The sequence below is a fragment of the Haliotis asinina genome, chromosome 14 (genome assembly GCF_037392515.1).
Source record: "Haliotis asinina isolate JCU_RB_2024 chromosome 14, JCU_Hal_asi_v2, whole genome shotgun sequence".
Taxonomy (NCBI): Eukaryota; Metazoa; Mollusca; class Gastropoda; order Lepetellida; family Haliotidae; genus Haliotis; species Haliotis asinina.
The window spans coordinates 29,743,492-29,754,085 of record NC_090293.1 but is presented as its reverse complement, the minus strand read 5'-3'; the positions used below and the strand labels follow the sequence as shown (position 1 = coordinate 29,754,085).

Sequence of the window (10,594 nt, the reverse complement as noted above, 5' to 3'; positions counted from 1 at the left end):
TCATAGGGTAATAAACAATTCTGTTATTTTCCTAAAAAGTGATATGTGTTGGCTTTGAACTGTGAAATATCGTGCTCGGTCTTTGTACAGTACTGTAAAAGCCTTGAATTCTGCAGAGTTACTTCCCTTGTCTACCCCATCCCCCCCTTACAACTCACAAAAAAGAAAACAATCATCGATCTACGTGCTCTGTGTTTGCATTTGACGTTCTTGGTTGAAGGCTTTTCGAGGAAAATTAAGTATTTTTATCATAGCATCATAGCCATTGTTAAAAGAAAACATACATATTCAAAGGAAGCTCCGTAAACATTTCTCAACTTCGTGCTAGGGGGCCCACAAAACTTGGAGCGAAATACGGTCGTCTCCAACTACTTGGCTAACAAACAATCAACACCAGTTTATTACGCAGTATTGTCGAGTTTTGATGTCACTGGCATTTTCTGTTTGACAGAGGTTGCAATGGAGACTTTCGTGGCCCACATAATTCTTCCTCTAATAACATGTTCTATGTTATTCAGCTGCCTCACAACGTTCGTTGTGTTTATCTCTGGTCAAAACGTTCTCCAATCACATCCAGGTATGGCATCTTATACAGATGACAATTTTACACGCCTTTCGCCAACATTTATGTTTGTTTTTGTCCTTTTGTATTACCCGTATTGTGATAGAACTAACAACCTTCATCTCTCTAATGTCAACGACAGGACCATTTACTGATGGAGACAGTGAGATTGTCAACCTACAGAATACAGCACCACAAATAGTACGTCATAGTACTCTTTTACTCATCCTCACGAGACGTGGTGCTGCATTCAAAAGCCCAGTAAAGATGCTCCTCACCACAGGGGCTTGTATTGCTGAAAATGATACGTCCTGGTCCAACAAGCGTCAACTCTAGAAAAACGTCAGCCAAACCCACTCAAACCTATCTATTTGTCATGCAAATGACATAAGTGCCAAATCAGGTTTTGCATGTGCAGTCGATCACGTGATCTTCGCATAGAAGTTTTCTTCATTTCCACGTGTTTGCATTTGCCTCAATAATTAAAAAAAAAAAAATTTTATACCACAGTTTTAATGGTACTTTAAATGCCATGAATGTCAAATGTGCAACATGACCATGCTGTTGGCATGTTGCAAGCGGGAAGATCAGTTCTTGATGTCGCAAGAGCAATGGGATGCAGCCGTCATACTGTGTATGACTTGCCAGGTCGTTTACAACAAACTGGCACCACTTCTGATCGCCCAAGGTCAGGTCGTCCATGTGTGACATCACGAGCAGAAGACTGTCAAATTGTCCTACATCACCTACATGACTTTTTCTCTACCGGCTACACAAACCAGGGCTGAGATGTTTAGAGGTCAGCTGTTCTCACAGACCATTCAAAATCGGCTGTTGGCTGCCAATCTCAATTCTTGACGTCCATATTGTGGGCCAAGACGTTTCATCAACGTCAGCGCCTGCTGTGGGCCCAGTGTCACCTCCGATGGACCCAGAGTGACTGGAATCGATTCGTCTTAAGCGATGAATCCAGGTTTACCCTCAGATTCGCAGATAGCAGGCATAGAGTCCTGAGACGACGTCGTGAACGGTATGCCCAATATTGTGTACAGAAAGTCGACAGATTCGGGGGCGGAAGTTGCATGGTGTGGGGTGCTTTCTGTGGGAACAACCATTCCCGACTTCCGGTCATCAGTGGAAGCCTCACAGCTGCTGCTTACTGCAACCAGGTGCTCACCCCTGAACTCGTTCCTTTCATGGCGGCTGATGGCCAAGGTCTACGGTTCCAGCATGATAATGCTCAGCCATATACTGCGATGTTGACAAAAATTTCCTTCACAACGCTGGAATCAGCATCATGGACTGGCCATCGAGGTCCCCTGACCTTAATCCAATAGAGCATGTTTGGGATGCACTTGGGAGAAGGCATTGTGGTCTTAGGAACCAACCTCAGAATTTGTAGGAACTTGGTGCTGCCTTGCAAGAGCAATGGCACAGACTCCCCAACCACGTGGTCACAAGCATCAGGCAGTTGATGAGGAGACGGTGTTTGGCAGTGGTGAATATGTGGGGCAGCCATACACAATATTGAACTGAGAAATTTCGAATTTTTATTCCTGCAACTTGACATTCTATATACCCGTGTTTGGGAATGGCTGTGTAGCCTAACGGAACTGATTGTGGCACTGTCAGTGTATCAAGTATATCACACAGATCTCAACAATGAAATAATAATAATTTAACCATCTTACCACCTCTTGTTCTTTTATAGTGCCCTGAAGAAAGAATGTGAAGTTTCTTTTTTGACTGAGTATATATAGGACCACCTTGCAGCTAAATGATAAATGTATTGATTTGAAGAAAAGAGTATGTAAAAGAGCTTATGACAGCAACCCTTTTGCCATAACAATGATAATATTTCCCTCTGAAGAATATTTATGTTTTTGGCCAACTGCATCTCTTCATCTCTGACCCGTGAAGGTCCCGGGGTAGAATAGGCCTTCAGCAACCCATGCTTGCCATAAAAGGTAACTATGCTTGTCGTAAGAGGTGACTAACGGGATCGGGTGGTCAGACTAGCTGACTTGGTTGACACATGTCATCGGCTCCCCATTGCGCAGATCGATGCTCATGTTGTTGATCACTGGATTGTCTGGTCCAGACTCGATTATTTACAGACCGTCGCCATATGGCTGGAATATTGTTAAGTGGAACATAAAACTAAACTCACTCACTCACTCACTCACTCTTCATCTCTGTTTTCAGATGCTCCAGTCATCAGCCTTTGTCTCCTTGATTTCTGCCTTGTTGTTCTTTTCATACTTCAACATAAGGTCATGTCAACAGACAGATTCAAGAGGTTCCTGGAATACTGTGGCATCACAGTGGTGGAGAGACTCATCCATGTCGCTGTCACTTCCTTCACTCTCATGGTATGCTGTACATGCCAAGATGTGTGATAGGTGTTTGATAATTTTGCATCTTACATGACTAGAACTGCACATTAATACTGGTATATCTCTATGCAATTTTCAGCGATACATATAAATATTTTTTCTGAAAACCGTTATATTGAATAAGAATAGTATGATTCTGAATGTTTTGTACTTATCTTTATGGTTCAATTTAAAATCTGCACAGGCTGTTATTCACAACAAATGTTTTCCTTCATTATTCAATGACAAGACGGCATACTGTAATACTATAAATGGTATAAAAATGAAAATAGAATTCATGACTGCAGTCTAATGTGATTCTGTTATTTCATATATGTTTAGGGACCTATAATGTAGAAATAGGTTGACGTGCACAATTAGTGTCAGTCACTGTCAAATATGTAAGTTCCCAATATATCATAATACATATTGCAATACCTGTACCTGAATTGCAATTTTATGCAGTACAGTGTATATTTAAGTACACAGCCCTATAAATGACAGATCCACTTACTTGTATTGGGGCTGTCACAGGTGACCCGAGTACTAATGTTTTCCAACCATTAGGCATGTGCCTTTTATGACAGCAAAGTGGTTTATTAAAGTCAAGACAGTTTGAATATAACTTTCAACAGCACTTGTTGCTTCGTGACATATCACACAACTGCATTCTGTACATTACATGCTGTGGTTTATCCAATAAAGAACCTTAGCTGAATAATTGTCAGTTTCATGATTAGATTCCATTGCCAAAACAAATGCTGTAAATCATGAAATTAATGCAAGCATTTTATTAATGCGAAAAATACATCTGTACAGTCCTTGCATTATTATAATGATGTTTGTCAGTGTGATCATATCTACTATTGAGAACTTAAAGGTCGCATGCAACCAAAAATCAAACATAATTAAAACACAATTATCACTTATTCATGACATGAAATATACATTGCTGCTTGAATCCTGCTAAATATATAAGTAATATAACATTTGACTACCAGCACCATTTTTAAAAGGATTTCGCTCTTCTGTTTTCATAAGAAGTCAGTAGAAATGTGTAGTATTATTATTGTCATCATCATTATTAAACTATAATTAACAGATTTGCTTGACCAAACTGATTTTACTCGAGCATTTGATAAAGGGCTAAAGCCATGTGTCTTGTATAAGTTGAATCATCTTACCTCACCCATAAATGTCATTTTCTCATTGTCTGAGTGATCGTCTGCAAACAAGTAACATTTCTATGTACCCCCTGAGAATGCCAAATTCATTTGGTACTTTGTGGTGGTGGTTGTAATTGTTTTTCTCAAATAACATTAAATCATGTATGATGTATGGAAATTACTGATGTTTTTAGTGCAAATTGATGAAAGGGTGATAACTCTAAATATGTTTTTCTTGTCTGAAAAAGTTTTGTACTCATGCCTCAAACATTTCAAAATTAACATTAAAGTGTTCGAGCTCAGGGAACAAAAACAAACATCAAGGGTACATAAACCCATGTTCCCCTCGTGACCAGTAAACAGCTTACAGTGTATAAGTCACCTGTCATAACTATCTGTGGGAGCTAAGTTAGACCTTCACACAGACTGGTATGTCATTTCAAGATCTAACATTATTGACATTAGCTTGTGCATGAGGACAAAGTTGAACCTGAAATGTGTGTGTTTTGTGTTCAGACTGTGATGTACCTGTGGGAGCCCATCACAAGCCCATACCTGTGGTACTTTGACACAAATGAAAGGTTCTTCCTCTGGCTCTTCTTCCTTCTTCTCCATGTGTTTGCCTGGACTATCATGTTCCTGGATGCCCTCACCATGGAGCCACTGGAGATGATAGGACTCAAACAGGTGTGTACACTTATTTAACAAGGCATTGTTTACAGATCACACTAGTGGTGTTCTGATGATTGAAATTGATCGAGAAATCAATTGATAGAAGAATTTAAAAACAATTTTTGATTGTACAAAATGTATTTTCAATTAATCAGAATTTTGTTGTTTTAGTATAAAACATTTGAATGAAGTAAACTAGCTAATAAAATTGACGTATATTCATGAACAAACATACGTTCAACAGCATAAACCTATGCACATTGAATTCATAGTTTTGTATTCATCACTGTGGTAAATATTGTCTATGAATCATTTTTACATCTGATGATTTACTGATAAACATTTGTTCTTGCAAATGTTCATTTCATTATATGACAATATTAGTTACAAAAACATTAATTAGAAAAAAACTGGGGACTGCCTTAAAATGAACAGTGGAAAAAGTTTGAAAAACACATTTTTTATATTGCTGACTGTAATCTTTGAAGGTCCCAGGTAAGAATTGGTCTTTAGCAACTCATGCTTTTTGTAAGGCAACTAGTGGGATCAGGTGGTCAGACTTGCTGATGTGGTTGACACATGTCATCGTATCCCTAATGCATAGATTGATGCTCATACTATAGATCACAGGATTGTCAGGTCCATGATTATTTACAGACCACTGAAATATAGCGAGAATATTACTGAGTTTGGCTTTACACAACAAACCAACGAAGCTGACTATAAACTTCTGAATCAACAAGCAGTTGAGAACATGTATCTTCCAGGTAAATGGAAATATTCAATTTTATTGTGTGTATGTTTTATTTGCCTACACGATAACACACGTCATCAAATATTTACTGAAATCCTGCACACTTCAGGTCTGGAAACAACTATTATACCCACATATCAAATACATCACCATCCAACAACCATTTTATTAGTAGTTTTATTTCAGCCACTTTTGATTAATTTCTTTTTTACTCCCTCCAGTCCAGTGTTTTCAGTATTTTTAAGTATATGGGTGAACATTTTATGATGTAATTCAGCAGAGAGTTCTGCTTCAGATGTCCTCTAGTTTGTATCTGTTCATGTACTGGGTATGCCTTGATGCTCACAACAAATATACATGTTTAAGTGAAATGTAGCACAGTTTTGCCTTATTTTATGAAGCAACGTCTATGTATATATAATGCTTACATTCTGTCAGTAATTAATGATCTATCAAACATATAGGTACAGAATCTGGAAAGGCTATCCTTAATAAATAACAAACAATGTTATTAAACCATTGTTGTTATATTCTATATATGCATATATCATTTGATTGCAAGCTCTTCAAAATTTTTGAAAAGATAGTGAGCATGTGCAGTTTTGAATAATAAAAGTCATCAGTAATTGTTATCCTAGAAATGACAATGAAGAACGTATGCATTCTAGATTAATATACTGTGACGAGAAACCTGAATGACAGTAGCACAGTTTGATTTTTTAAAACAAGGTGTACAGTTACAGTGTTCACGATGGTGTTGCATAGTAACAGGACATTGGGTCCAGTAAGTTTCAGATGTCTGTCTGACCCACTGAAAATTCACAGGACCCACAGAATACAATTATACAAACATTTCAGATTCGACATTTCTTGTGATTGGCATTGAAATTATTAACATAATATGATAACAAACATAGGATTTCTAAACAGCAAACAAGTGTCACATACCGCAGTTATCAACCTCACACAAAGACAAATATTGTGAAATATTCAGTCAGTCACTGGGGCTGGCGGGTTGGCAATTTCTATCTAACCTCTGGCAAATATGCCAGATTTGTCAGAGGGTCAGACGCTGTTCGTGAATACTGCAGTTAATATAACAGAGTAAGATTATATCATTCTTATGCTCTTTGGATGGATTCACAAATGCGAACTGATTATGATTCTTAGGTTTTCTAAACCAACGGTAATATATCAGCTGGTGTGATTCTGTAGTGGGATACATTTTATCATATCACATCATTGTCTGGTCCAGACTGTCTCTCTAACTCTCTCTTTCACAAATACATAGTAACGCTAATATTAGTGAGTGCATGAGTTTAGTTTTACACCACAGTATTCCACACATTGTACCCATGTGAGGAATCAAACCTGGATCCCCAAGATGAAAGGTGAACACTTTAACAATTAGGCTATCCCTCTACCCCAACACTAATATTAACATTAACACTAACATTGATTATTGTTTATCATCGCCTTCAGCAATGTTCCAGCTATGCGTTAGTATATAGTCAAGTCTGGAGTCTGGGCCAGACAATCCAGGGATTAACACATGAGCATTGATCTATGCAAATGGGATATCATGACATGTGACATCAACCAAGGCAGCAAACATGGCCACAGTTGCCTCCAACAAGCATGGGTTACTATAAACCAGTTCTAACTCGGACCTTCACAGGTTTGCTAGCGTGCCATTAATTCATTGGCTCTTGTTTCCTAGATCTATAATTACCACATGGAACTAGGCCCACCTTTGCAGTATCTACCCAAGATGTTACAGCGATGTTACCGAAGTGTGCGACACCCTGGCCCAGTCCTGTTGGTTCTGGCTCTCTGGGTCCATCCCCAGATGACCTTGGACCGACTGGTCCTTAGCTATCTGTTCACATGGTTCCTGTGGTGTGGATACAGGATGACCACCAGACAGTATAAGCATGTCAGCCATTGGCTACTGGAGGCCAAGGAGGAGGTTGTGTTCCACACCAGGCACCAGGTGTCTGGTGGACGCAGACTTGACAGTGCTGACTCTGGCTGTGAAGTGGAGTATTCCGAGTAGGATGAATATGAAAATGATGCATATCTGAAATTGTTTCTTGTGCTTGCAGGGATTGGGAAATAGGTCATTTTGCTCATTTGAATACAAAATGGCCTAATGAAATTTTGAAGTTTGCTATTGCAGTGTTAGATTTGGGTGAAATTTTGAGTGGGTCCAGATTGATGAAAATAATGTTTCTGGACCCCCTCCAATGTTAAATAGATGGGCAGATGTAAAATAGAGGGGGTCCTCAATGAATCTGATGAGTCAAAACACTCCAAAACCCTCTCTTGAGCCAACACAGCTATTGATACAAGGGCAGTGGCCCTTTCTAAATTCAGAAAACGACTAATAATCCTGAACATGGCCTAGTGTCAAAGTGTTCTATCCCAATCCTGGCCTGTAGTAAGTCAGTTCTCACTGCCATACCCAAACAGTTCTTCTAGTTTTGAAGATTGTCCAGTAAGATATTGGAGATTCAGAGCCTGATTTTATTAAAATTCAAGTACTGCTACATTAAGGTTGATAGCATTTCAGTTAGGGCTGAGCAGAATGTAAAATAATATGGTTTAGGCTCTGTGAGTCATTTTGGGGATGCATTTATGCTGTTATTTTGGATTTAAATTATATAAGATGTACCCCTGGTATGATGCATATTTTATTACAGACAAATTGGTAATCTTGAAAATAGGTGTGGCTTGTGTAGAATATAATCATTTCAGTAGCCAACCATCCCAGGAGGACCTAGGTGCTGCTAATCGAAACAGCCATAAATAAGCAAGAGTAGACTCGAAAAACACATGTTTTTACACCTGACTGTCAATACCCTCTGCTTACATGACAAAAGCAAATAAGTAAATTGGTCTTGATTGTTGTTTGCTTTCATTAGCATCTAGTGGATCAACATAGTCAGATCCCATAGGCATTGCAGGACCTTTTCAGCACAACCAGTTTATCGTTGTGAGGTTGGGCAGGTTATATTTGGCCAGCATAGGAATATGTAGAAAACTCCTAACACGAATGAGTGTCAGATAGTGTCAAAGGTGTGTTTTGAAGCTTTGAACATTTTCACAGGTGTCTCAACAAATTGTCCTTATCATTTGTTTATATTCTGGGCTGTTTTCAACCCCATTTCGTCAAGTTATGCTATGAACATTTGTATCTGAAACCTTAAAGGGGCACTGATGCGGAGCGAATAATGCTTCTCGCTAACGGTCTAATTACGAAAGCAGACCGCAAATTGGTCAGCGCCCACTCCTTCGACCGTGACGGACAAAGGAACTGGGCTCCTGTCCATATTAGCAAAATTTCTTCACTTAAACAGTCAGGAGGCCGGATGCCCATCACATGCCATTTGTTTAAAAATATCCATGGTATTCCTTGTCTGATCGTAACCATATATCCCAGCAGTGTAGTTCTTTTCAGATGCTTGGATGGTATACTTACTGATCCAATTTGATCCTATTTCTGTGTTTTTAACCTCGATATTTAATCATGTTACATGGAAATATGATGTCTACAGGCACGTAGCAAGCCATTTGTTTCAGTACGGAAGATTGCAAAGCTTTATATTTAGGTAGTTTTGAGTGTTGGTTGAGCTGTGATAGCAAATAGCATACGTAAATTTTGGTAGCTATGGTAGCTACAATGGTTTATTATTTATGATAATAAAACACACAGTTGATTTATTTGAATTCGTAAACCAAAAAACGATGACCTTGGCTTTGGTAGAGAAATCTGAAAATTGTCTTACGTAAAAAAAACGTATTTCACTTATTTACCAAAGTACACAGCAAATGCCTGTGTGTATTCCTTATGTAACGAAATTCCGTTGGTATCCTCAAAACAGTTTCGGCCCATAAGTGTTTTCAGGCTGCATGCGACACAGAGATTACATCTTCCTTGCTGTAACTCGCGTTTGATGGTGTAAACCTACACGTGTTATTTGTCATCATTCTCTTGATGGTCAATTCATGAATTTATAACAGGTATAATTAGTAGCAACACCACATCGGTTACTCAACAAAGGTTCCCATTTGGCATTTCTCCTGTCTGGAGTAAATACTCAACATTATAAATTAAGGTCTGTAATGGCAAATGTATTGTATGTTATGTAATATGTGCATGTAAGTGATGCAAGAGGGTTTATCACCTGAGTTACAAAAACAAACATCGATCAAAGGATTAACCGATAACACACTGATTGATTAATTACTTTTGTTCTTCTAGCGGATTTGTCAAAAGGCAGTGTGTGTAGATGACTACACCCTGTCGTAAAGTGTGAGTGCAAAAACAACATCCTCCCATCAAAGAATTAACCACCCTTGCGTTGATTGATTGATTGCTCAATATTGGTCAACTAAATTACTTAGAATAGTGGACATCATACAATTAGTTGCCAGGTGTGCTATCTTGGGAGACCAATGAGAGGTTTATCTAGTTTTCACCAACGAAAGACGTGAAACGATGTGTTACTTTTTTGCAAATGAGACAGTTGTAAGACACGCGACACAGAGCAGGATTGTTTACCAGCTGCAGATGAATGGAATACGATTTCTTTTACGTGGATATTGATGGATACATTTCTGAACAAGGTAGTAGCCTGACACTGTTGCTATAAAATTAGTCTGTTCATTATTTGCATTTTGTTTTAATTTATTTGTTGTAGCATTCAGCAGAATCTGTATGACAGAAAACACACACTAGATCGCGTATGTGTGTGAAATAGGATCCACATTGGCAATCTATACAATGTATAAATGTTGCTGTTATGTTAGAAATTTACTATGAGTATAAGCAAATCGTGTGTTCTTTTATTAATTTTCAGAATCATACAAATATGACAATAAACTAATTAGGGTTATGAGACAAAATATAGAGACGTACATTGGCTTCGTTATTTTTCCGTCCTAATAGTTTTTTACCATTTCTACCACTGGCAGATGATTAACCTTCAAAGTGTTTCATTTGTTTTCATAATACATTTGTAATGAAGTACAATTGACTTCACCTCAGTTTATATGTCTATAA

General features: G+C 38.3%; 1 protein-coding gene across 1 annotated transcript; it reads left to right on the top strand.

Annotated features, from left to right (window-relative positions):
• Nucleotides 1–321: 321 nt before the first annotated feature.
• On the top strand, nt 322–10,201 carry LOC137261460 (nurim-like). Its single transcript, XM_067799211.1, has 4 exons — nt 322–577; nt 2,768–2,934; nt 4,620–4,790; nt 7,250–10,201. The coding sequence occupies exons 1-4, from the start codon at nt 460–462 to the stop codon at nt 7,583–7,585; spliced, it is 792 nt and encodes a 263-aa protein (XP_067655312.1). The 5' UTR covers nt 322–459; the 3' UTR covers nt 7,586–10,201.
• The last annotated feature ends 393 nt before the right edge of the window (nt 10,202–10,594 follow it).

Coding starts and splice junctions, on each gene's coding strand:
- LOC137261460 (XM_067799211.1), top strand. CDS start 460: ATGGAGACTTTCGTGGCCCACATAATTCTTCCTCTAATAACATGTTCT. Junction 578..2,767: donor CGTTCTCCAATCACATCCAG/GTATGGCATCTT, acceptor CTCTGTTTTCAG/ATGCTCCAGTCATCAGCCTT. Junction 4,791..7,249: donor AGATGATAGGACTCAAACAG/GTGTGTACACTT, acceptor CTTGTTTCCTAG/ATCTATAATTACCACATGGA.